Source organism: Dendrobates tinctorius, unplaced genomic scaffold (assembly GCF_039654945.1).
Source record: "Dendrobates tinctorius isolate UK_male_01 unplaced genomic scaffold, ASM3965494v1 ptg000011l, whole genome shotgun sequence".
NCBI classification, from domain to species: domain Eukaryota; kingdom Metazoa; phylum Chordata; class Amphibia; order Anura; family Dendrobatidae; genus Dendrobates; species Dendrobates tinctorius.
The window spans coordinates 104,219,401-104,247,219 of record NW_027361679.1 but is presented as its reverse complement, the minus strand read 5'-3'; the positions used below and the strand labels follow the sequence as shown (position 1 = coordinate 104,247,219).

General features: G+C 43.0%; 1 protein-coding gene across 8 annotated transcripts in view; it reads right to left on the bottom strand.

Moving 5' to 3' along the window:
• Positions 1 to 26,155, bottom strand: part of TCF3 (transcription factor 3) — a 161,396-nt gene extending 135,241 nt beyond the window's left edge. The window contains exons 1-3 of one of the 8 annotated variants that reach the window (XM_073545695.1): positions 25,865 to 26,115; positions 23,878 to 24,007; positions 9,673 to 9,769 (exon numbers count right to left, since the gene is read on the bottom strand). In XM_073545695.1, coding sequence (XP_073401796.1) covers positions 9,673 to 9,747 — 75 coding nt within the window. In that variant the 5' untranslated portion in view covers positions 9,748 to 9,769; positions 23,878 to 24,007; positions 25,865 to 26,115. Of the gene's footprint in view, positions 1 to 9,672; positions 9,770 to 23,877; positions 24,008 to 25,318; positions 25,797 to 25,864 lie in introns of those variants that run through there. The other 7 variants (XM_073545714.1, XM_073545752.1, XM_073545724.1 and 4 more) reach the window with 7 other exon arrangements.
• Between the last annotated feature and the right edge of the window lie 1,664 nt (positions 26,156 to 27,819).

Below are 27,819 nucleotides of genomic sequence, written 5' to 3'. Positions count from 1 at the left end.
ACTGCTAAGACTCTTACGGTCGCTCTTATTCATTCTCGTCTGGACTACTGCAACTCTCTTCTGATCGGTCTCCCTGTTACCAAACTTTCTCCTCTCCAATCCATCTTGAATGCGGCAGCCAGGGTCATATTTCTGTCCAGCCGCTTCACCGATGCCTCCAACTTGTGCCACTCAATTACACTGGCTACCTATTCGCTACAGGGTCCAGTATAAGCTCATCTCTCTCACCCACAAAGCTCTCCACAGTTCTGCACCGCCTTATATCTCCTCTCTCATCTCTGTCTATCGCCCTACACGTGCCCTCCGTTCTACAAATGACCTAAGACTAACATCCCCCGTAATCCGAACCTCGCACCTCCGTCTCCAAGACTTCGCTCGTGCTGCTCCAGCTCTCTGGAATACACTTCCCCAGACGATTCAAATGCGCTTTGAAAACCCATCTCTTCAAACAAGCCTACCACATCAACTACTCAGTAAACTAACTTTGCCCTGTTTCCTCCTTCCAAATATTATTCTGAATCTGCACCCTACTATTCATCTGTCTCCACACCCTCCATGCACACGATAACTGCACTTGATACTTGACTATTGCACTTAAACACACGGGCTGATGACCGGATCATGCAGCTTTATATGAAAATCCCTATTATAATTGCCAGACCTGAATTAACAAGCACTTTTTACCTACTGTGTCCCCCCCATTTCCTTGTAGAGTGTAAGCTTGCGAGCAGGGACCTCACTCCTAATGTCACTGTTTAAATTGTCTTAACTTGTATTGAATTTATTGTCTGTACATGTCCCCGCTTAATTGTAAAGTGCTGCGGAATATGTTGGCGCTATATAAATAAAAATTATTATTAATCTCCACAGCGGAAACCCTAAAATCACATGTAATCCGCATAGGACTATCAAAGTTTTATCAAAGCCAAGTAACAGGAAGTAGCCAAAACCAAGAAGCTTTATTTAAAAAGGAACCTGTCACCAGTTTTGTCCTGTGTCAACTAAAACTATGACCTTAATCAGCGCCTGTGCTGCAGTCCATCAATGGTTAAATAACCCACTGTACACCCCCCAAAAAACCTTTTGAAATTCTCTGTATTTAACCCTGTCGATCTGCTCCGATTGGTGTGGTTCCTGCAGTCTTCATCCCTCTCCTGCTGTAATGGATGTGACTAAATCATAACGGCGCATGCACATTTATGTTTTTGGCTTTGCCCGCAATAGGGTGGAGCACAGTGGGCAGGCGCGAGAATTCTTCAGGCTAGGTGGATGATGGATAAAGAGGACAGCTAGATAGCAGTAACCACAGGCATTGGACCAGACCGACAGGATTAACTTACAGCGCGGAAGAATATCAAAAGGTTTTTTGGGAGGTAATATACCCATTGATGGACTGCATACCAGGTGCCCATTCAGGTCATAGTTTCAGTTGATACGGGACAAAACTGGTGACAGGTACCATTAAAAGCATGATAGACCAAGAAGAGACAAACTGCAGCATAAAACATGATAAAAAAGCAAGTAATTAAACGCACTCAGAACACAATGAAAAAATAAAACAATTAGTGCAGAAAAGCTGCATCATCAAGTATGTACCAAACACTCATCACAGGACCTTGGCCTAAGGGAAGAAGTCGCACACAGTGCTCCTGCAGCATGGTGACGTCTCATTATACATAAATCATTACATTGCGTTCATACATGGCATTGTATAACAAATGTTTAACACCTTTGCACTTAACGTAATTAAATTACTATTTAAAAAAGAACTATTAAAAAGGTGGTTGCATCATCAGAAAATCATCTATTGTTTAAATAAGGTCTTAACGATGTAAAAATAATTTACATGCACTATAGACGCACAAGGGCTTGTTTTGGAGTTTTGACTGTTACCATAACATGTACTGAAAACCTTTTTTTGCGCTTTTTTTTTTTTTTTTTTTTTTTTTTTTAAGTGGAATGATACGATGAAAAAAAAAAATACAAAAGGTCATTGGTTTTTGTTTTTAGCACATTCATTGTGCTGTAAAGTTGACCTCGGAAGCCTGATTCTTCAGGTCACTGAGGCTGTGGTGATAAAAAAAAAAAAAAAAAAAAAAAAATGCAGGTTTTGTATGTAAAAAAAATTTGAATTTTGCAATAAACTCAATCTTTTGCTTTGTATTGCCATTAACCCCCAAAATATGTAACGTTGTTATATTTCCATTAATGGAGCTCTGAAGGGGCTTTTTTTTAATTTTTTTTTTATGTATACCAATTTGGGGTACATTGAGGGCCACATAATGCCAGAAGGGCCTGTCTAGTCTTGGGCCGCCTTAGCTGCTACATAGTTATCAGGATCTGCATCCTCAAGAAGGCCACAATATTAGCAGTTGTGACAGTACAAAGACGCTGGCTTCATCTACCCCAGCAGGTCACGGGCATCCCTTTTTGTCTGCGACCTGCCGGGCCAGCACCAACAGGGTAACATGAAAAACTGTAAGGCTGTGTTCACACGTTCCATTTTTTTTCACGGTTTTACCAAATAAACGGCTTAAAAAAAAAATGCCTAAAAGAAGCATACCATTCATTTTAATGAATTCCGGACTTTGTGCATATTGGTGCGTTTTTTTCCGTGAAAAAACGCATCGCAGAAAAAAAATGCAGCATGCTCACTAATTTCACGGAAAATTCTGCATTTCTAGCTATTTTCTATGAGGCTGGGACCGCTCCGGAAAAACTGCATTAAAAACGCACATTTTCTGGGAAGGAGTTAGGTTCTCATGCAGAAATTTTATGCATACATGTGCACATAGCCTAAAGGTTGCACCATGAATTACCAAGAATGATTACTGTAGAACACTGAAACTGCATTACTGCCATAGAATTACAGTGTATATATTAATTATTCATCTGCAAAATTGCTATAAAAAACACAGTAAAAAGAAGATACTTGGCACACAGATGGGTTCACATATATTGGCCAAACTGCCACGTCAAGGCGTCCTTCAAAGTTGGGTCCCTGTGCTGATATAGCACCTCTCCTGGGCAAAAGCGCAAAATCTCTAATGGGGCACCCCAATTATTGCAAGTCTTTAATAGCATTACTCCTTTTATATAGGCCAAAGGGATTTTTGGGGTCCCCTAGGCTCCAGGGCCCAGGTGCGATTGCAACCCTTGCACCTAGTGTAGTTTCACCCCTGATCATTTTACCACAAGTATGTGATTTGCATAAATGTGGTCACGTGCTGACTAGATGTGCATGGCCTCGCTCAATAGAAGTGAAATTAGCAAAGCCATGATGGCCCGCTCCCAATGCCGGCACTGGAGGACCCTCACAATGTGCGCTATGAGGAGTCAGAAGTCTGGTTACATAGACATTAACCTCAACCCCTTTAATGAGCAGTAAGGTGGCATTATCATAACTGTATATGCTGGTAATAACTAGTTATGGTCTGTTTGCATTTGTCTGTAATATTGCAATATTATTTTGATATTATATTTAATCTTATATAGCAATATTATTGGTATTAGAAATATTGGTCTTCTAACAAATCTTGATTTCCTCCTGGCAGGGTAATATTAGTAAGGTTGAGTTCACACATCGTGGTTTTTTTCGCGTTTTCGCGGCGGTTTTAAACGCGCGATTTTGCCGCGTAAACGTGAAAAATAAGCATCCCATGCAATCCTATGGGATTCCGCAATGCTGTGCTAATGCAGCGTTTTTTCCTGCGGTGGAATCGCTTCGCGGTAAAAAAAAAACCAAAAAAAACAGCATGCTCATTAATTTAGCGGAATTGCGGCGATCCCGCACCCATAGGATTGCATTGTTCCGCTTACTTCTCGTATGTGGCTGTACCCACCATGCGAAAAGTAAGCAGAACATTTGCGGATGGTACCCATGGTCCGGAGGAGAGGAGACTGTCCCTCCGGGCTGTGGGTACCATATCCCCGTAAAAAAATAGAATTAAATAAAAAATATTGTTATTCTCACCTTCCGGCGTCCCGCGCAGCCTTCCCGCCTCTCTCCACGCTCCCGGTCCCAGTAATCCTTTGCGAGAATGACCGCGATGACGTCGAGATCTCGAGGGTGCGCGACGTCTCGCGGTCATTCGCGATGACGTCGTGGGAGCGCGACGTCTCGCGGTCATTCGTGCAAAGGATTACTGGGACCAGGAGCGTGGAGAGAGGCGGGAAGGCTGCGCGGGACGCCAGAAGGTGAGAACAACAATATTTTTTTTATTATTTACATTTTATCTTTTACTACTGATGCTGCATAGGCGGCCTCAGTAGTAAAAAGTTTGTCACACTAGTCAAACACTATGTTTGACGAGTGTGACCAACCTGTCAATCAGTTCTACAAGCGATGCTACAGATCGCTTGGAAAACGCTAGCATTCTGCAAGCTAATTACGCTTGCAAATTGCTAGTTTTTCCATGGGAACATCGCGGGAATTTAAAATGCGATTTTCCCACAGAATAGAATTCCGGAATTCTCGCGGTAACTTCCGTGAGAGTTCCGCTACTAGTGCACATAGCCTAACACTTCCCCATCTAGGGTTCGGGAGCGAGGATAGCATGGGCCTCTGTGTTTCAAATGCCAGGGCTGAATTTTAATCCCAGATTGGGTTTAGATTTTCTCTTAATGGCGTTTACAATGTTATAGTGCACTTAAATTTTTTTGGTAATTTGGACTTTTTTTTTTTTTTTTTGAATGTGGCAATACTATTTTTCCCCTTTATTTTTAGCAATGAAAGGTGGGGTGATCTGATATTATGTTGCAGATTTGGTGTGCAAGTTGTAACACACCCCTATCTACAGCACCATTTATCCTTTGCAGATGTGAACAGTGAACCCATGAGAACTGATTATCTGCATGCACACTATCGGCACTTGAATTGCATCGTGTCCCGTTTGTGCATTTTGATCTGTGAATGCTCAACCTGGGCCTCCTTCATTGTATATGGCAGTGCATCTGTGAGGAGCCGCATAGTTGTTGGTAAAGTGCAGCTCAGGAGGTAGCCTTTACATAAAAGATTATAATCTGCACACTTCCTTTTCGGCTGCGGTAATTTCTGGTTTACCAACATCATTAACTCATTTTGCTCTTATTTCAATGTCATACAGAGGCTAAAAGACAAATTAAGTTAATTAAAAAAAACACCAGCAGCAATGCTACTGCAAAATGGCTAAAAAGACAACTATTGTTCAGAAAAAGCATTGCTGGCACACCGGCACCTATAACATGCAGACTGCACGTACGCTTCGTATATATCACTGCTTATTATTTTGCAGATAATACATATCTCAATGAGTAAAATGACGCGCCTTGGCCAGTCCACAGCCTAAGGGTCCCGTTTCACATAGTGACGCACCAGTGATCCCGACAGCGATACAACCTGGTAAGGATCGCTGGTGCGTTGCTACATGGTCGCTAGTAAGCTGCCAAACAGACAGATCTACTCAACGACACAGCAACAATTTAGCGATCCGTATAACGACCTCGGCGGTCGTTGGGACCTTGCCACACAGCAGCTATTCTGACGACTCTGACCTTGCTAGGCGTGCTTCAGCGTTGCCTTTTCGACGTCCCTCTGCTCCGATTGGTGGCCACTTCTGCGCTATCACTACGCGGTTTGCTTCAGCGTCCTTGTCCGAGTCGTTAGTGCGCTATATATGCGTGGATCCACAGTCACTGACACGGGGACACGCGATTATTATAATTGTACATGTTAAATGTTATGATTGCATATAATTGATAGCTGACCTATAAAAGGAAACGCTACAAAGATCCTAATTTGAGACCACCAATCAGAGCTGAGGGGGGCGTTGAAAAGACAAAGCAAAATCACTCCTGCGTCCCTGAATCGCCAACGAGGTCGCTCGTCGTTATGGCGTTAAACACAGCGATGCATGCTGGCCAGCAGGACACAAACGATCAAAAAATGGCCTAGGACACTCGAGCACAATCAGCGATATCGCAGCGGGGGGCCAGTCGCCGCTATGTGTCACATGTAGAGAGATCGCTGGCGAGGTCACTGTTGCGTCACAAAACCTGTGACGTTTCAGCGATCTCACTATGTGTGAAGTACCCCTTAGTCATCTGTACAGTATCGCTGAAAGGCTGTGGGTGGAGGGGAATTTTTTTCCCCCTTTATTTTTAATGAAGCAGTTAAAAGAAGTTACAAAAGGCTGAACCTATGCACAGCAAGTTATTTTGACATTGCAGTGTATATGTTAATTCTTTTTTACAGTCCTTACTAGCGATTTTTTCGGGCAGGTTCCAGATGGAATCTGACTGAAAAAGACACTGTGTACATACCCTAGATGTGAGTGCCAGGCATTTTTCTTATTGTTTACCAAGGATTTCCCTCGTCACTAGAGCGGCCACACTTAGAATACTGTGCTCAGTTTTGGTCTCCAGCGATGGTCATAACTGAACTAAAGAGGGTGCAGGGAAGAGCAACCGAGGTTATTAAGGGAATGGGTGATCTGCAATACTAAGACAGGTTACCAAATCTGGGGTTATTTGCTTTTGGAGAAACAAAGGCTTAGGGGTGATCTTATAATGTACAAATATATGACAGAACAGTAGAACAGAGATCTTTCTAATGATCTTTTTACACCCAGGCTGCGATAGTGACAAGGGGGCATCCTCTACATCTAGTGGAAAGAAGGTTTAATCAAAATCGCAGATGCAGATTCTTTACTGTAAAAGCAGTGAGACTATGATGCTCTAATGGGCGATTCACTACAAATCGTTCAAGTAGGGCCTGGGATGCTTTTCTATAAATTTTACAAATTATGGGTGCTAGATTCTGTCATGAGGCATTGAGTCAGTTAACTGCCGTAGTCCGAATTTTGTGTGTGGAGTTGGGAAGGAATTTTGGCCTTAATAGGGGACATTTGGCATTTACCTTCCCCTGGATCAAGGTTAGGTTATAGGTTGAACTCAATTGGACAGAAGTCTTATTTTAAAGGTGAAGAACTATGAAACGCACAAATCAGTAGACCAAAATCTAAATATTTCTAAAGTTCAATTATGCAAAGAAACACCAGCTCTGGAAGGCTCAACCCTACACAGCAATGCAATACTCCTCAGAAAACCAGCCTTTGTAAATACACCTTTACTAGCACATGATTACCACAAAAAAAAAAAAAAAAAAAAAAAAAAAAAAAAAAAATCGATGCCACTGAATTACAAAGCTTTTGGCATTTCCTATAAACAGGGTTGTTGTTTTTTTTTTTAGCTACAGTCCTTGTAGTCCATCCAAACACATTTCAAGAAGCACAATCCAGACTTTGATTTCGCATATTTGTGGAATTTAAGTCAAATAATGATCAGGAACAATCCGTGATAAAGCACAACTCTGCAAAAATCACACTATTATGCCACATTCACTATTTTACATCAGTATTTGTAAGGGTGAGTGCACACGCTGCATTCACCTGTGGATCTTTCCGCGCAGATATGCAGGTAAAGTGACCTGCGGTTTTCCTGCGGATTTGCCAGCGGTTTTCCCCTGCGGATTGACACCTGGACAATGGAACAGGTGTCAAACCGCTGCAGAATCCGCAGAAAGAATTGACATGCTGCGGATTTAATACTGCAGCAAATCCGCAGCACGTGCACTGCGGATTTGAAATCCCATTGGCTTACATTGTACTGTACAATGTCTGCGAATCCGCAGCATGTGCACATACCCTGAGCTTTTTTAGAAACAAGACATGTAAAAAAAAAATTGTACTTATGAAGAGCACCTAAACTTTAATAGGTACAACTTCTGGCACATGTTCTGAATTAAACACTTCCTGGTCATAAACCTCTGACTAATGTCGCCCTACTGGCATTGGTTTTGCTGTTTGGAACAAACAGTTATCAATGTGTGCTTTTACTACCATGTAGTTTGTGTTTTTATCATGCTTCGTCTATAGTTGGGCATGGAGTCTCAGATGGGCATTATATGCACTGAAATAGCATTTAGTTTAGTAAAACTAATTCATAATTGCAAGAGCAGCATTAAGAACGTATGCAGCACTTGTAATACGCTGACGTACAGCTATGCTCCAGGAAATAGAGATTTTAACCATAGCAAAGAAGTGATTTTGACCAGATGAGTGGAATAGTACTTCACCTCAACTATATAGTCATACTGCACCATAGGGTCCTATTGTATTAATAAAAAATAAATAAAAAAACGCAACCCTTACACCAACCATCACAGCTGAATCTCTTCCTTTCTAGTCGTTATAAACCTAAAAGCTTTGAACATCGGGCATTGCTCAATTTAAAAAGCCTCATGCAGAGTTTTATATGAACACATACAGACAATCGTGGAGAATGAGGAATTTTTGTTTTCAGATGTTAAGAGCCGCGTAAAAGGCGTCATGATGAACCAGCGCAACTAAATACTGGCCATGAAAACAAGAGAACTGAAAGGGATTGCCAGCAAAGGATGATTTAAACCAGGTACAGCACTCATTGCCCCATGGTGGGGCCAATCATTTATATAAACCCTCCAACCTGCTTGTTTTCCATCCATTTCTGCCCTTCTCTGGCTCTCTGAAGCAAAAGCTGTCAAAGAAGGGATGGGGTGTATGTAAATAACTGGATGCACCGAGCACCTGTACTTGGCTTGAACAGTCAGTCTGTGCCGACAGTCCATTTAATACAAAGGCTGCATAAAGTAGTACATTCACGTCTCTTAAGGCTGTAGCATATTAGATTGCCATAAGTAATACCAGATCAGACAAAAGGGAGAAGTTGAAAAAAACTGCAGTAACCAGGACACTCGATTCTGCTGAAAAACGCACCCAATATTGGCATTATGTGAAAATTACCATAGCAGTCGATTATGACATCAATGACAAGCCAGCAACTCATGCATATAATGAGGCTTCTCTCACATCTGTGGTTTATGTTCCATTTTAGGAACAGAGACATATCCATTTTTTGACACGAGATCTACAAAATGGAAGCAAACTGAAGCAGAAAGGCCTAATAAATAGTGATGAGCGACCGTGCTTGGATAAGGTGCTTTCAGAGCATGCTCAGGTGCTAACTCAGGGTCTTCAGGGTGCTCGAAAAATATTTTCAAGTCCCTGTGCCTGCATATCTCTCGGCTGTTCGACAACCGCAACACATGAAGCGGATTGCCTAACCAACTGGATATGCCTTCATGTGTTGCGGCTGTCGAACAGATGTGAAATATGCAGGTGCGGGGGACTCGAAAATTTTTGCTGCACTTTTTGGTCCATTAAAATAAATAAAAAAAAATGGGACACAAGACTGAAATAAGCCTGACCATATTAAAGTCAAAGGGGCCTTTCTGCTTCAGTTTGTATCTAACATTTAAGTGCAATTGATAGTGTGGAAAAGATAAAACCAATTCCATTCCTCTCAATGTTAAGTACGGACAGAAAAACAGAATTGAAAACAAAGGTGTGAACAGAACACAAATATAAGAGGTATAAAACTATATATGCATGCTAAATTCATATTATTCTAGATCAAGAAATAAGTGGATGGGGACAGCAATTACAAAACGGATGCATGTTTGACAGAAAACTACAAGCGTAACCAAAGAAACATTGTTTCCATTTGCATACAAATCCTAATGTTTTATTACTATCCCCTGTACTGAAAAGAGATGGAGAGCAAGAGAACACATCAGTTTTATATTTAACTGCTTACCATGCTAAAATCCAGAAGGTCACTTAATTCCTTGTCTGTGCCCACTGCCATTCTCTGCTGTGAATTCATACTCATCCAGTTTTAAAAATAGGGTACCCTAATATAGAAATGGAAAAACAACATTACTAATCTTATAGCAGGAAAAATTTAGCAAATGCAAGACTTCAGACAAAGGCTAAGCAGTAAGAGATAGTGTGAAGATCTCAGACCCATGGGGAAGAAGGGGCAACCTGCTCCAGATGGGCCGGACATTTTCAATTCCAGCTTATTTCTGAGCAGATAATGAAATTGGTCTCAGCTGGCCAGGTACACAAATATTTTGGTAGACAGATGAAGAAAATGTGAAGTGGCCCTAGCCTATACATATATGTGTAAACAATGAAATTATTGTGATTGGTAGGTAGATTTTTTAAGCATTTCAGATCAGCTTACTAGTAGATTCCAACTGAATTCATTAGTCACACATAACATTAGACATGACTGGACAGGAAATGGTCTTATCTGTACATGCAAAAGGCACTCTCCAGGCCCACTCAGACAGGCCAAAAATCGTGACAACAGTTCATAGGAGCGTTTGTTCCTGATTATATGCCCAGCTAAACAAGCCAGAAAAAAATATACGAATGAGCAAAACACTTGAGTCATCACTATCCGCAGCAGATTGTATTCTCCGCGTTCAGACTGAGTCACTGGTCGTTCGGCGTACACAGTTTAGGTCGGCCTATCTAAGCAATCCAGAAATTGACCGCTAGTTGGCTTGTACAGAGCAGACTGGCAGTTGTTTAACAGCTGGGGGCAGACCCTTAGGCTAGCCATATACATGAGGTAGCTTCTCTGCCCTGAGAACAAAGCTCAGCCATGATCTGCCCAATCCTTCCAGCCACTGACTTTTGCTGTTGAGGAAGTCAGTAGGTACTCAGTCCAAAAAGAATGTTGCACGTCCTTGCCAATACTATCTGGTATAACCAACATCACACTTATGTCATTTAGTTTAAAGCCAGCCATTCACATTTATCAAAAGGGCAGATTGGTGGCATTCATTTTTTTTTTTTTTTTTTTAAAAACTTCCTTTGTATTTGGCATCCCTGTACGAAGGAGCATATTAGTAAAGGAATGCATTTCAGAGTTTAAGATGGCACGGGATCGTTCTTCATGGATTATGCCAATAATACAGCTAAATGGTCCACTTAGACCATTAAATAACCATAGCTCAGCTATGTGCATTTACACAGGCCAGCAAAACACTGAAGGGGACAGAAGGATTCATAATATGGCCACCCTGTCCCAACACAGCAACACAGCTCCCGTTTACACTGGCTCGTATGCACGCACAGAAAAATAGTTTTCGGGGATCACTGCACCTGACAGAATAAGCATTTGCCTAGTTCATCAGGTGGTTGCAGGCCTGTTTAGACAAAATGATAATCGGAAACAAGTTTCCTACAAATGTTCATTCACTAATTATTATCGCTTACATAGGCCAAAAGGTTTGCAAGGGGCATTGTTATGAACAGATTTGATTATAATAAGAAAAAATAATGAAAATTTGGCACCATCTTCAGTTGTACCTAAAATTTAGCATTCGTATGGCAACTCTTTGAAAAGCTGATGCAGCCTAACAGAAAGTAGAGCAGTAGACAAAGTCAGCTATAGATATGCTATAGTTTACACAGAATATGTGGCATAAATGACAGCATAGATATACTCCAGTTCACAATTTCTCATTGTGTCATACGGTCAAAGGAACGGGCCAAGTTCATTAAGAGGAAGACTCATTGCAGTAATTTTTGCACTAAACCAATAAGATAGGGTGGTTGTGTATATTCTGATAAAAACAAGTCCGCTCAAGGAATATATTCAGCTCTGAGCTATACATTGAAGCAGTGCTAGACATTGTTACATTGGGCTCACTTGGAAAGGGAGTCCACCATTTGGCTGTGTGCACACGCTGCGGATTTTGCTGCGGTTCCGCAGCGGTTTTGGCCGCTGCGGACCCGCAGCAGTTTCTGCTGCGGTGTACAGTACCATGATTCCCTATGGGAATCAAAAACTGCAGTGCAGACGGTGCGGAATTTTCCGCGCGGATTATCTGCGGTTTTCAATCCGCAGAAAGAATTGACATGTCAATTCTTTCTGCGGATTCTCCTGCGGTTTGCCATCTCCTCCATTGAGGAAATGAAAAACCGCAGGGCAAAACCGCAGAGCAATCCGCAGGTAAAACCACAGGTATTTTGACCTGCGGTTTCACCTGCGGATTTTACAAAATCCGCGCGGATGAATCCGCACCTAATCCGCAGCGTGTGCACACAGCCTTTAAGTGAACTGATCAATTGCTCTAGCACCCCCCCACTCTATCACCATGTCTCTTCCGAACCCCATTTCTCTTCTCATACCTTCGCAATTGTTCTACAATTACAAAATCTAATTTTATTCAAGCCTGTGCTATGAAAATTGGCAGACTCTTCCAGGTGGGCACTGATTCCTCCAGACTAATTCTATCACCCATCTCGTAAGCATGCCCCCACGTAAGTGACATGGTTTGCAAAAACCAGGGCTGTGGAGTCGGTAAGCCACAGTTGCGACTCCGACTCCTGGATTTTATCAGGCTCCGACTCCGGCTCCTTCATAAATGGCCAATTCATAACAACAAATTTACTGTTGTAAAATATTAAACATCGTGCTCATTCAGTTTCTCACCATCATATAAGTAATCAGACCACTTAGAGCAAAAACTACATTTATTAGAATATAGCAAATACAGTTTAGAAAAGTTTATAAAAGTTAAGTAAATATGCAATAAACACTTATGCAGTTATTAAGAAGAAATCTATAAATTTGTCCTCAGAAAAAGTATTGCCTCTGTCAGATCCTCCTTCATGGATGCCCTCAAATCTGATCTAATTATTTTGAGAGCAGAGAACAACCTCTCTACACTAACTTGTGTTGGTGGCAAAGCAGTAACCACTCGGGCAACATCTCTGACAATGTCAGGATACAGAGGAATCGCTTGTTGCACTGTTATTTTTGATGAACGGTCAAATTTCTCAATTTCTTTTAGTGCACATGAAAAATTCTGCTGAAATGTACTGGCTGTGTTCCTTGATGGGGATGACTCTTCTTCTATGCGGGAACGCTTTGCACGGTCCTTGTGATCCAAATATTTTTCGAAATTAAATTCTTCATCAGTTGATGATGAGGGTGAAGATGTGGCAGGACGACCAAATTCTTCTTGTTCCTCCTGACTGTTCTGCAACCCTTTCATCCTTTCTAGAAGAATCCGATGCATTGGGTCTACATAAACAGCTGCCAAAAGAATGTTATTTTGTAATAGTAGCTCCTCTCTCCGTTTCATTAATGTAGCAATGCCACTTGCAATTAACCCTCCTCTTTGGGACAGGCAAAACATCAGGTTCTTCCACTCCTTTAAGAAAATACCTGGAGTTAAGTCCTCTGCTTGTAATTTTTTAGTCACTGTAAATGGGTGCTCTAGCAATTTTTCCAGCTCAGTCGCCTGATTCCACTGACTTTCATTTAGCGTCAGTTGAGGGTTAGCCATGTCTACAAGAAAGGTTTTCAGTTCAACCAAGCGCTGAATCATTAAGTAAGTACTGCCCCATCGTGTAGCTTGATCAATAATTGCCCCTTTTCCAGCACGTCTCTTCAAAATTGAGTCAACTTTAGGGGTTCTGGCAACAGTAGCCAATTTTCTCACCTTGCCAATCAGTGCCGCAGCATGTCCTTCTTGCAGACTGTCTCTTATAGCCAGCTGTAGCGTATGCACAACACAGCGCATGTGATGAATGAAAGAACATATTGACACAGTTTCAACAAGATCATCTAAACTATCATGTTGCTGTTCATCTGAAGCAACTTCAGTTTGCTCCTCAGTTACAATACTGTGTTCCTCTATTTCAAACATTTCTGTGTCTGTGGACCCAGAATGTTCTTCTAGCTGCTGGTCACCATCATTACTCTCATTCATTAGCTTAATAGTACTTATCATATTTGAAGCATTGTCAGTTACGACAGAAAGAACTTGCTCTTTTTTAAGTTCATAGTCTTGCAGAACCCTTTCCATCAAGACCTGGAGAAACTCACTGGTGTGATGAGCTTTGGTGTCTTTTACTGCCAATGTCTTGGTAACTATTTCATTTTTGTCACAAACAAATCGGACATTGATGGCAAAATAGTTCACTCTGTGACGTGTGCAGGCATCCATTTTAAGAAACAGAAAGCGTCCCTTGAGAGTTTTTTTTAAGTTCTTCCTTTTGTTTAAAAGCTTCTTCGATTACTAATTTTCTAATACTCTCTCTCTCCAGAGAAACACCAAGCTTGCGGGCCATTTCCCCATTCAGACACATAAAAGCTGGTCGTGAAAATAATGAAATAGGCACACTATCCTTTACAACAAGCTCTATGATCCGTTTTTTAAATGTATCTACTGTCATTGTCACAGTAACTTTGTCACTGACAAAATATCTTGCAACTGATGGCTGCAAAGTTCTCTGCTCCTTTGTTTGGCTGGAAGAGCTGGGCACTGGTTCATTGGTTTGGATGCAGTCTTTCTCATCCACTGCTTTCAGTACTTCTGGATGAAAGCGCTGTAAATGTCTCTTTAGATTAGAAGCTCTGGTAGGAGCATTTTTATCTTTGCCTGAATATGCACTCATCTTGGCTTCACAGCATTTGTTTTCGTCTGGATCATTTGTCATACACTGACAGACATAATGTTTTCTATCTTGAGTGATGGTGAAATGTTCAAATACAGCTGATTTAATGTGATGCTTCTTTGACATTGTCAGGTTTTTAATTCTGCATTCACAATCCAAATGACAATTGTTTTTCCTAAAAACAATTGTACAAAATTATTGCCAGGTCGTACAACTGATATAGTGGTCAGTAATACTGTTATTATTCCTCATGTACTCACAGTTAACTGATGCAAAGTTTGTTGAAAGGATAATACTTCTTACAGTCTTCCTCTTCTGAGTAGCAGGCAGCTGTGAGATGCTTGGAAGACGCACACCTAGTATGATCTAGTCTAGAGGAGGAGCTTTACTACTAAGAATTTGCAACACATTTTCACTTTCAGTTTCATACATTGTAAGTAGGGGGGTTGGGGCAGCATGAGGTTAACCAAGTATAAGATTAGATAAGGGCAGTGGAGAACAGTGACACACAAGAAGTAAAGGCCCCGGTCACACTAAGCGACTCACCAGCGATCCCGACACCGATATGAAGGTGTCAGGATCGCTGGTAAGTCGCTATGTGATCGCTGGTGAGCTGTCACACAGACAGCTTCACCAGCGATCAGCACAGCGATGCCGAGCGCCCGGCATCGCTTGCCATCGCTGTAGAAAATAGTATCAAAATAAAAAACATAGTTATTCTCACCTTCCGACGTCCCGTTCAGCCCACCCGCCTCTCCACGCTCCAGTCCCAGTGATCCTTTGCACGAATGACCGCGAGATGTCACGGTCTCGCGGGATAACAAAGTCTCGCGGTCATTCATGCAAAGGATCACTGGGACCGGAGCGTGGAGAGGCAGGATGGCTGAACGGGACGTCGGAAGGTGAGAATAACTATATTTATTTTTTTTTTATTATTTTTTTTTACACCTGATCGCTGGTCTCCCGCTGTCACACACAGCGATGCGTGCTGGCCAGCGGGAGATCAGCGACCAAAGAAATGTCCAGAGGTTTCTTGCAGCGATCAGCGATACCGGCAGGGGGGCCGCTCGCTGATCGCTGTCACACACAGCGATCTCGCTGGTGAGATCGCTGTTACGTCACAAAAGTTGTGACTCAGCAGCGATCTCACTACCGAGATTGCTTAGTGAGACGGGGCCTTTAGAAATGTCTCTATCTCCAGCAGAACTGCTCATCACCGTTGTTCATAGTTTGATAGAACATATATATTTGAGTAACATTTATAAAATTCATATGAAAGTTCAATTATGAAATATTAATACATTTTTTTTTTTAAAGCTGGAGTCGGAACATTTCTACCAACTCCAACCAAAACTATCTCCGACTCCACGACTTCGACTCCACAGCCTTGGCAAAAACAACATCCCTGTTAGCTCTTTGCAAATCACGTGCGATAGTCAGTCTCCCTGGGGATGTGCCATAAAGCCAGGTGTACTCTCCCCAGCTTCACTAGCACACTAGCACACTGCGCGTGCCCAGAGAGGAAGAATATTAAGGCCATGCGGAAGATCTGCAAAGAGCAGACACATCCCACCGGACTACACCTCACTATTCTGTGGATTGAAGCTTGATTTTACAATTCTAGAGCAATTGCTAAGGCATAAAAAGGAGATTACCAGAATGTATAAATGGGTGCAGTATAGATATGGTGGCAAATTAGGAGGCCAAGATAGTTGACAGGTTCCCTTTACTTTTCATAGAACATGTGCCTGAATACTCCTAACTACATCCAAAGCTGTGCAGTTAATGTATATACAAGTCTCATTAAAAAAATTCTAATTTGCAATATTAAAGAGTAACCATCATTTAAATTTCATAATTCAATAGTACACATGAAAATAAGCAACTTTGTAATATATTTGTCAAAGAAATCTGCTTCTTTCTCTGCCAGAATTGATCGGACATGATCAAAATTTTAAATTCTGATGTAAAATCTGTATTCAGTGAAGACACTTTCCCGTTACTGACACAGGAGATGGTGACGGCTACTGATGAGATAGATAGATAGATCTATCTATATATATACACGCACACACACACACACACATACACATATATACACACACACACACACAGGAGGAGCTAGAGACAGAGCACCATCCTCCTCCCATGTACGTAGAATCTTAGCAGCCATCTCTTAACAGATCGACATTTTGGTGGGTCAGTCTAATCAGTTTCAGGATTTATTTTACTTATACAGCACCAATTCCACTTCATACACATCAACATCACTGCACCAATTGGGTCTCACAATCTAAATTCCCTACCATCATGAGTTTGGACTGTGGGTGGACATGAGGCAGCGTGTTGGTTCAGTCAATAAGGAACCGTAAACAGGCACCTAATGTAGCAATGAGTGTGCTCATCACCCGACAACCATATTTTCCGACCATAAACAAAAGTGATGGGGATAAAACGAACACTAATATAACTCTTCAGTCCCAAAACAAGCATCATGTATGTTATAGGTATCACATCTCTTTACAAAGACTCGCACAAACAATGCTAAGCCAAGGATGCAAAAACCAGTCTTTAAGGCTATGTGCAGACGTTGCGGATTATATGTGCTTTCCCGTGTTTTTTCACCGCAAAAACGCTTACGCAACCCATTGTATTCAATGGCATTCGGCGCATGCTGTGCTAATGCTGCGGATTTTTCCGCGGCAGAATCGCATCACGGAAAAATACGCAGCATGTTCATTTTGAGGAATCATGGCGATTCTTCACTCATAGGATTGCACTGATCCACTTACTTTCCGCATGTGGCTATGCCCACCATGTGGAAGTAAGCAAATCATGTGCGGATGGTACCCAGGGTCTGAAGGAGAGGAGACTCTCCTCCAGGCACTGGGTACCATAGCTGTTAAAAAAAAAAAAAATTAAAATAAAAAATTGTGATATTCTCACCTTCCGGTGGCCCCCGGAGTCCTTCCCACCTCTCACCACGCTGCCACCATCTTCCGGTCCCAGTGATGCCTTGCGACAATGACCTATGATGATGCAGCAGTCTCGCAAGGTGCTACGTCATCTGGGGTCATTGTCGCAAGGCATCGCTGGAAACGGGAGTTTCTGGGAGCATCGTGAGGATCGGGAAGGCTGCGGGGGTCACCGGAAGGTGAGAATATCACAATTTTCAAATTTTTAAAATTATTGTTAACATATCTTTTTACTATTGATGCTGCTTAGGCAATATCAATAGTAAAAAGTTGGTCGAGCGCTATACTTGATTAGTGTGACCAACCTGTCAATCACATTTCCATGCGATGCTTGAAATCGCTTGGAATGCGCAAGCGAAAAACACTTGCAAAACGCTTGTTTTTTGCAGGAAAAATGCATGCGAATTCGCATGCGTTTTACCCGCGGTGGGAGTTGCAGAAATATTGCGGAAATTCCCACAGCATTTTCGCATGTGTGCACATAGCCTAAACGTCGAAAATTATGTAATAGTAGTTTACAGCACTAAGTAAATGTGAGCGGGTGCCCAAGGGTAGCAATCCATAATAGCAAATTGATGTAAAACTCAGCTATGAGAAGTATGCAGAAATGATGAGTTTTCTTCACAATCCAAAAGATCTAGAATATTATATGAAGTTTGTCCTATACCTGGACCTTCATCACAATGGGACGGATTGTGCAGAGTATAAAGATAAGCTGCTGCTAGAACTATAGAAAGCGTGTCTTCCATCCCTTTGTGATAGCGCTTCTGATGAAGGTCCAGGGATAGAACAGAAACATCATACATTATTCTGGATCTTTGGGATTGTGAAGAAATTTCATCATTTCTGCATACTTCTGAGTGCAGTGTTTTACATCAATTTCTATTTTATAAAATTATATCTTTCTTATTGTCTACAAAGTCATCTTGACTCTTGCAAGTCACTCCATGGATAGGCAGCCTTCAACCTAATTTCACAAAACATAGAATAGTCCACGTACTAGCTAAATTTTGGTAATTATCCTTAAAAACCAGAAACATGTTTAAAATAGACACTCTATTGGACTTTTCCCTCCCTATAGCAACATACGGAAGCATTGCAGTAACCTTTATTGTATTTTTGGTTGGAGGTATTGACCAAACATTTAGCGAGCATAGGCTTCACATTACTTTCATCACTCTAAAGGGCCCTTTACACACAGCGATATCGCTAAAGCGTCACCGATTTTGTGACGCAGCAGCTACATGTGACACTCACCTCCGACCGGCTCCCCGCTGGCTATCGCTGATCGCGCGAGATCGGCCTGGTCCATTTCTCGTTGTCGAGCGAGACATGGACGCGGGCGGAAGAAGACATCATTGCTGCGTCTGAGAGGTAAGTCCGACCGCTGCTGCGTCACTGGTGAGATCTGTCTGTTTGGCAGCTCACTAGCGACCATTTAGCGATGCACCAGCGATCCTGACCGGGTCGTATCATGGTCGGGATCGCTGGTGCATCGCTAAATGTAAAGGGGCCTTAAGGCATTGTGTTTTGGACTGCAGTCAGTGGTTTTGCCTGGGCTTACATCTGAAGCCTTGGAAACAGGATTGGGATGTTTGTGCTGATGGGGCCATTGGCTTGACTATTATGATGCAGGGAGAGTCACACTGTGTGCTCTGTTGAACACAATTTTCAGCAGTATCTGCCTATTTTAGGCGGGCACCAGAACGTGGTCAATTGTGTTTTAGTGCCCTCCAGAAATAGGCAGATACTGCTGAAAATTGTGTCCAGCAGAGAACAGTGACTCCCCCTGCATCATTACAGTCTGTGGCCCCATCAGCACAAACATCCGAATCTCGTTTTCAGGGATTCAGACATAAGCCCAGACGGCACCTCTCACAGTAGCCTAAAACGCAACGTGAACATAGCCTAATGCATTTCCATTAATATAGAACTAAAGTTATGTTCTCCTAGATAACAGCTGGATCTCAGATATTTTAAAACAGAAAAAGTGACAATTTTCAGGTACATAGTTGGGCTCTTTATAAACATTCGGGAGGGGAACCCAAGCTCCATGCCTGGACTTTAGTGAAAGAAAAATTTTGCCAATCTCCCCCTAAACACACTGAAATTAAAGTTGTGCTGGATATCCATGAAAACATTTTATTTTATAATCATTTCTTAAAATGTAGTCAAATAAGCAATGTTCTGATCAGAAGGGCCTTTGGGCAGGGATCAATTAGCTACAACTGCACTGAATGGAGCAAAACTATTCTTACAGCAGCCTAAGATAGAAGTTTATGCAACAGTATAGACATATAGGTACACACCTATGGCTATATGGTCAGCAGGACCAAATAGAGGCCCCAGAAAAATTAGTGATGGAGGGGGCAAAAAACAAAAACAAAACCGTAAGCCATTACGCACATTTTACAGAAATTTCCTTTGTTTTACAATTAAGAATTAGGCTGCTACAAATTAAAGTCAAATCAGTTTTCATGACTTTTTTGCATAGCCTATTCTTCTGGATTGATCTGCAATACCAGGCACAAGTGCTACAAAATGTGCAGAATTTTGCCTGGTAAATAAAGGGAAAGTGGTGCTCCATTTGAAACCGCTGACTAGTGGGGGTGTCAGGGCTCTACCCACATTTAATATAAATTCCCAAAAAACCTCTTCAAGACCAATTCACAATTTAAAAAATAAAACTTCTTAGCATGCTCAAATTTAGGGCTCGCTCACACTAGCGTATAACTCGGACGAGTGCTATAGGATGTTTTAGCGGATAGCACTGGGCCTAATGTCCTACAATCAAGCAGTGCTGATCTGCGATTTTTTTCTGATGCTAATTCGGCATGAGAAAACAACTGTAGAATGTTGCGAGTGCATCCGACAATCGGATCACGCGCACCCATACAACTCTATGGGTGCGCATTAAACATCCGACTGCATATAGATGTCATTTGAGCGCAGTCCGAGTACCACGGACACAAAGACAAAGGAGAACATGGAGAAATTAAGTTCTCCATCTCCTCCGCACCTGTGATACTATTCTCTCATGTACGAGAATCCGATCATAGTAAGTAGACACTCGGAGCACATTGACAGCTTGAGCCGAGTGTCATTAGCATAATCAGCCTGATTCTCTTGCATGAGAAAAATGACGGCTGTGTGAGTGACCCCTAAAATTGAGGATTTCCAGTCTTACCTGCAAATAATTTAAGCTACACATTAACACAACTCTTATTTCGTAGTGATGAATTATCAATTTCATATCAATGGTAGACATGCATATTCAAGACTTACTTTGCTTCTCTTCCTTCTAGACATGGAAGTTATGCCCCAAGGTACCCCTTTATACTCTACTCAGTCATATTACTTACTTATGGATATATATCTTCTGGATGGTAGAAGCACGGATACAGAATTAAAGTGTGTGTGCGGGGGAAGTCTCTGAACTCATGGCATGTGTGACCAATTCACTGTTCCCATCCTCTTGCTTATGATCTAAGCAGATAGGCATGGGACACCCATGTTCAATATTATAATTGGGGTTCTAGTGGTAGGCGTGCTTCAGGGACTCAGCCGAACATATTCAAATTATCTCTCTCAATATTGCTCAATACCATCTCCAGGCCTTCACTTCCTTTACACTGTCTAGACTAAACTCTTTAGGCCCAATTCATTAAGACGTTGTTCACGCTGGTCTTGACAAAGATATGCTGGAGTCAGACGCTCCTGATTCATAGAGGCATATGCATATTCATGAATCAGGAGCGCAGAACGAATGGCATACATCTCATAAATCCTACTCCAGTATTTGCTGGACCAAGATGTGTGGGGTAGTGAAGACCGCCACTTGTCATGACTTTTAGAAGAGCGGTGGTTGCCACGACCCAGTCTCAGCTCTGCCCACTTTGTAGGAGCTGAATGAAAATGACGTGGGAGAACCAAAAGTTGCACGATTTCAGTGCGGCCTCCAGTTGTGTCAAAGTTAGGCTAGTTTCACATTTGAGTTTAAGGCCGCAGCGGCAGCCTGCGCACAGCCGCCGCTAAGCCCCACCCCCTGCCGTGCCTCCACCAGTAGCTCCGCCTACAGGCGCATGATGCTGTATGCGTCCCCTATCTTTAGCACTGGGGACGCAGGTATGCGTTTGGCAGCGCATGCGTCCTTTTGACGCTGCGCCGACCAGCGCCAAACGCAACCTGTTGCAATTTGGTGCAGTCGGCGCAGCGTCAAAAGGACGCATGCGCCACCAAACGCATACCTGCGCACGGCCTGCATCCCCAGTGCTAAAGATAGGGGACGCAGGACGCATGCAGCGTCAGGCGCCCGTAGGCGGAGCTACCGGCGGAAGCACGGCAGGGGGCGGGGCTTAGTGGCGGCCATGCGCAGGCCGCCGCTGTGGCCTTAAACACAAATGTGAAACTAGCCTTATGCAACTTTACAAGGCTTTTTATGCCAGAATACTGATGTAAAAGCTTTGATGAATCAGGCCTTTGACCATTTCACTTATCAGCATTGGGTATAGTGGATAATGTTGGTAGATCACTACTGTAGCACATAAAGTACAGAAAAACAAACAGCAAACCAGAGAATGTTATGTTTAGTTTTCTTTTTCAACCCATCAGGAGCATTTTTCTTTACCTTTTACACAGACGACCCCTTTAACTTGATATGATTGTTGTATTGCCATACAATTTACATGCATGTTAGCATATATACTGGCATGGCCTAAGTAATGTGGTGTCATTTAAGGCCACCCATAAACGTTAAGACTGTCAGCCAACCTCAACAATGTGTTTGGGTGGCGCCGGCTAAGAGATGTTGATCGGGCATGTCAGATTTCAGGTTGATGATTGCATTGTTCCACTGGAGATAAGCTGCTGGCACATATCAGTCATTGGCTCTCTCACAAGTGCTTGGCCCAATGATCACTCCTGTGTATGGAAGAAACGACTGTCGGCCAAAGCATCGTTTGGTCATCTAATGTGTACTTTTATATTCCCCCAATTGCACATACTGGATCACTAGACAAATGATTGTATTCCATTAGCTTTAGATTTTAAGTCCTTTTAAGTGCTTACTAGCTATTTTTAGTTTATCTAATTCGTCAATGCTCATTTTTATTGTCTGTCATATTTCTATCAATTCCTCTGATGTAAAATTGCTACACCTATGTCATGTTCACATTTGTTCTGGAGATACATCAAGGATCAGCCAATAAATTCCAAATGTTCGCCATTTGTGGCTTCCTTGTAACCAGACTAAATGCTACACAAATAAAGGAGAACATTGGTAACATATCCACACTTCTGGCACTACTGGGTAAGCCCAAGTGTTCATGTATGTTCCATTATTAGTGGTAATGAAAAGTGAGGAACCCTGAAGAATCCCATAACTTCTAAGTGAGTCCACAATGTTTATATAGGGCTTCATGTTTTTGTTTGGTAGAGAAGAAAACCTCTTCAGACTACACTTGTTTGCGGTCTATAAAAATTGAAACCTAACGAAACAAACTATTCAGAATAGAAACAGAGCACAATCTAAAACTGTATAAAGTTTGATTAGCAACAAACATTTCTAGACATGATCCAAAAGAAACATGATGAACACATTGCCAGGCAGGTAGACTTATAATGTCACGTCTGAAACTCAAGTAATGTTTCTTCAATGTTGCACTGCTAATGACAAGAGTCTAGGAGACCTAATATATCTAGGAGAACTATTTCAGATGGAATTATGGACCTGAAATCAGGAAACCACCACAATTTTACTGAAGTGAATTGAAAAGAAGCTTTCCTGTTTTTGTTTTTTAAACTTGTTCAGGAGTAGAGAACAATCACAAACCCCTTGGTCACCACCGTACCAGAAGTGATGACACTGTCATCTGACTACTGGCCTCTGATTCTTGACTGCAGAAGCCAGGTGACTGATGTACAGGACATTATCACTACCAACCAACACTGGTAGGGCCCTTGGAAATTGTTGCGTTGGATTCAAGGGGCAAGTAATGCTTAGCTATTTTAGATAATTCTCTACTCCGGGGAAATTCTAAGACATCTCAAAACACTCCACACACTTTAAGAGTACATTCCCATGTTGAGAAAGCGCAGTGGAGTTTCTGCTGCGTTTCATAGTGCCAGCAAAACACATTTGCACTGTAAAATGACAAGAGCTGATCAAGTCAACTTATTCTGCAGATGTCAGTGCCAATATCACCCTTTGCAATACAAAGGACAAAATGTCCGACTCCTCCACACCTTTTTCGCAGCGATATCAGCAACAGTAAACACCACTCCTGATATCATAGGATCATACCCTTAAAAGCTGATGGCCAAACTATCTTGTTTGGCCTACGCTTACCCCAAAGGCAGGCATGCTCATTTAACTACATCTGTTCTCAATGGGAAGGTAGCTGCTGTCAAGCACAGTGGCAGTAGCTTATCTCCCCAGGAAACAAAAACATCAAGCATTGAAGCTCAACATGCCCAACCTAGAACCAAGTCTTCCAAGGCTGACCATTTACATTAGATACCAGACAGTTAAGTTCTTCTTTGGCCAACAGGTTGCCAGATACCTTTGATAGACTTGTATCTTCTCTAGGAACAAAAGGATCTCATTTGTTGAAAGTCAACTTCCCAAATTTCTCGTCACAATGTTTGTCAAGGGAAAGTTGGAGCCTATCCACAAACACATTAGCTGGTTGCCTGTATATAAAGTAAGGGAAAAAAAAAAAAAAAATCTATAAACAAATGACACATTAACATGATCAAATAGAACAAAAATGTAGTCCTGAGGGCAGGTTCATATCCACATGAGCATATTTTACAGCCCATACAGACTGCAACGCCCGGATGTGGGTCTCCCGACCCCAACTTACACCCTCAAACCCTCAGGCTGTCAGGCTGTCAGTTTGAATCATGAGAACAGAGGCCGATATGGGAATTGTGGTCTGTAGACGGGCCGTAAAATATGCTCATGTGAACCCAGCCTTAGGACTACATTTTGGTTCTGAGCATGTTATGGTGTTAGATTGAACCGCTAATGTGTATGCTCGTGTGAACAAAGCCTTACAAAAAAAAAAAATACACGCTCCAAGCTAGGTGTATTCGCTAAAGTTTGTCTTGATACATGTGTCACACAGCTGTGGCTTCCAAGCCAGGACCCCCAGAAACTTCTAATTCCCCCAGGCCAAAAATTCTAAAGTTTCATATGCGCTTTTGTTTAAATCTGAAAGCTGTAAAAAGCCGTCTGGTAAGTACAGTATACAACCCACAAGTGTGCAGGCCTCATCCTTAACGCTTCACCTTCTGAACACATTGATTAGCTTAGCCTTGTGTGTAATCTACAACGTACGAAGACAAAGCCACCGTCGGGGAGACCAAATATGAAGCCCCCAGCTAGATATGGGTGCAATGTAACGGAGCAAGAGTTACATGGACTACAAATCTACTCAATATTTCACATGCAGAAGTTTCTTTTTTTTTCTGTCAAGATGAACGCTCTGAGTCCCTGTTCTACCCAGTTAACACATAGCAGATGTTTCTGTAGCTCACAGAAAGACACCCCCTCCTCTATACAACCACCACCTCCCTCTCATCCCTCCCCTCCTTCAACAAACTGAGCCTGCCAAACTCACTCAGGAAGAACCAATTCCTTATGGACAAAAGGTTCTCATCCACCATTACACCCCTGCCATGCGTCTTAGGGAAGCAAAACCCACCACGCAAAGCGTTCCGTTTGCGCACCCTAAGTACACATGGAAACTACCGTATAAAACAACCAGATGTAGGGTCGGATGGCAGGAAGGAAAAACGACAAAGCTCCTACAACGCAGAACACACTGCCACAGCCGGGGATCGCGTCTGGAGCTGGAAAACTTTACGGGTTCGTCGCCCACTTCTCAGCGGAGAGTGGATTTACTTGGGATCCGCATTAGGAAAAGGGTGATCGCTACTAAGGCCGCGGGGTCCAAGTGGCCGATCTGGACACAATGGAGGCACACACAGCAGATTTACCTCTACACAGTCAGTCACCTCCAGGACGAGTTCATGGAGCAGGCGAGGAAGAAGGCAGCCCCCACGAGAGGCAGGACACACGGAGTCCACAGAAAAACAAAAGGGGCAGCGATGGAGTTGGGAAGACTTCGGGGGTCCCGCAAGTGACTGCCCCTTCCAGACTGGATTCTCAGGGGGCGGGGGATCCAGATGTCTGTTTCCAGACTAGGAGACGGCAACTGTAACTACTTCTAGTGCTACAATGTAACGAGAGCGTAAGAAAGAGGGGGAGGGGAGAGGCAGCAGTCCCCACCTCCCCCCGTGGAAGGCTCCCCTCCCCCACTCCACTCCGTCTGCTCCCAACCTCCCGCTCGGGCCACCAATAATCCCTCTGTATTGTGCACACCGCTATTGTGGGACCGTGCTTCTAACCCCACTCGCGTCCCGTGGGCATGCCCTCACAACAACCCCTGTCGGAAACACACGGCCCCCTTTATTTAGCAGTCCCTCCTCGGACTCCGTTTCCTGTTATGTACAAGGTGACACCCCGAAACAAGCGGTACTCACACTTCGCTGTCCGTGTACTGCCCCCAGCCCGAGGCAACAGAGGGCGGGAGACGTGGACTATTTCTCCTCTCGCCTCATGCGAAGGGATACGAAGAATAGCACGACGAACTTGTATATGTTTTACCGTCACCGTGAGAGCGCTCCGCCGCCCCCCTTCACAATGAACCAATAGGAAGCGGAGAAAGGAATGACTGACATGCGACGGGTCAAATCGTGGGGGGGGGGATTACTTCGCCCTGCGTGCTTCTCTCCTGCGCATGCTCAAAGCCTAAGGCCGCAGTTTAGTGGCTGACTTTCGCCGCTGATACTCGTCTTGAGGCCGTCATTGTGCTTCTAGTGTGTGCTAGGGGCAGGTGGCTTCCTTTTCGGGGCCCTTATCACATAGTAATGCTAAGTCCCGGCAGTGAGGGGATTTCCTGGGCGCCTGCACTATATCCCCGACGTTAGGGTGAAGCGCTAAACGGAATAATTAGCTTTCCTCAGAGAACGGATTTAAGATGGCTGCCCAGGTCTCCAGGGACCTCGAGCTGCGCTCCCTCCTCCCACACAGTTGCGTTTACATCCTGTTGTACCTAAAGGGAGTCTGTCAGCCCAGTGTGCTGCACATAGCCCTAGAAAGTGGGCCTTTCGGGGCTGACTTATTGCATCTGCACCTTTTTTTTTTTCCTGCGAAGTTTATGTTGTTTTCGCCTGTTTTCTTTTTGCGCGCTATTTTTAATTTGCGCCCTTATTAACGCCTGTTTTATGTGTTAGCGTTTTTATGGTCACCATTGTGGACAAGGTTTGCGACCGATTAATCTCTTTTAAACGTCTCAAATTTAAGCACAAATGTCCTCCAGTCCCCTCCGCCGTATTCTGCAGTGATTGTATATGTGCCAGGTATTTCCCAGCTCATTTGGTGATATGGAAGTCGGCCACGGGCCTATTTGGTATTCTTAAAGACAATATAGAAGAATATTTAGAATTGAGAGTCCTCAGTGGTTGATACCTTTTAATGGCTAACTGAAAAGATGGTAACATATTGCAAGCTTTCGAGACTACTCAGGTCTCTTCATCAGGCACTTACTAATACAAAATCTGAAGAATAACTTTTATACACAAGACAGCACAGAAATAATGCAATAGATAAGACAAGTGACGTGACGCGGAATAGTCATTATGGGAGAGGGATAAGTATAAATATTGGAGCAGTTCATAGATAAGCAGTGTGAAGGTTTTATTGCCCTCTGAGTGCGGTCTGGTTCTGTTTTGTGATGACCCCAGAAGGTCTGAGGAGCAAATTCCTTAATTGATGTAATAAGACATAAATCCATGCAACACATTAAGGCTATGGGCCCACGTAGCGTTTTAAAACGCACAGTGAAAACCGGACTCCCCAGAAATCGCGCGATTTTGCCGCGATTTTCTCAAGCACTTTCCAAGCTGTTTGACATAGTGTTTGACAATTGTGAGCAGCTTTTTACTATTGAGGCCGCCTATGCGGCCTCAATAGTAAAAGATAAAATGTTAAAAATGATAAAAAAATAAAAAATCGGGGTATATTTACCTTCCGACGTCCCGCGCTGCCATCCCGGGCCTCAGCGTTGCCTTGCGAGACCTGTGATGACGTTGGTCTCGCGTTACTATAGCGATCTCGCGAGACCACGTCAACACAGGACCTTGCTGCAAGGCATTACTGGGAACGCTGTGGCCTGGGATGGCAGCGCGGGACGTGGGAAGGTAAATATACCCCGATTTTTTTATTATTTTTTATTCTTTTTTTTACAGGGGTATGGTACCCAGGGCCTGGAGGACAGTCTCCTCTCCTCCACACCGTGGGTACCAACCGCACATGAGACGCTTAACTTCCCGCATGGTGGGCATAGCCACATGCGGGAAGTAAGCGATTCTCATGCATTCCTATGGGTGCGGAATCGCGGCAATTCTTGACGATTCCGCACAAAAGAATGATCATG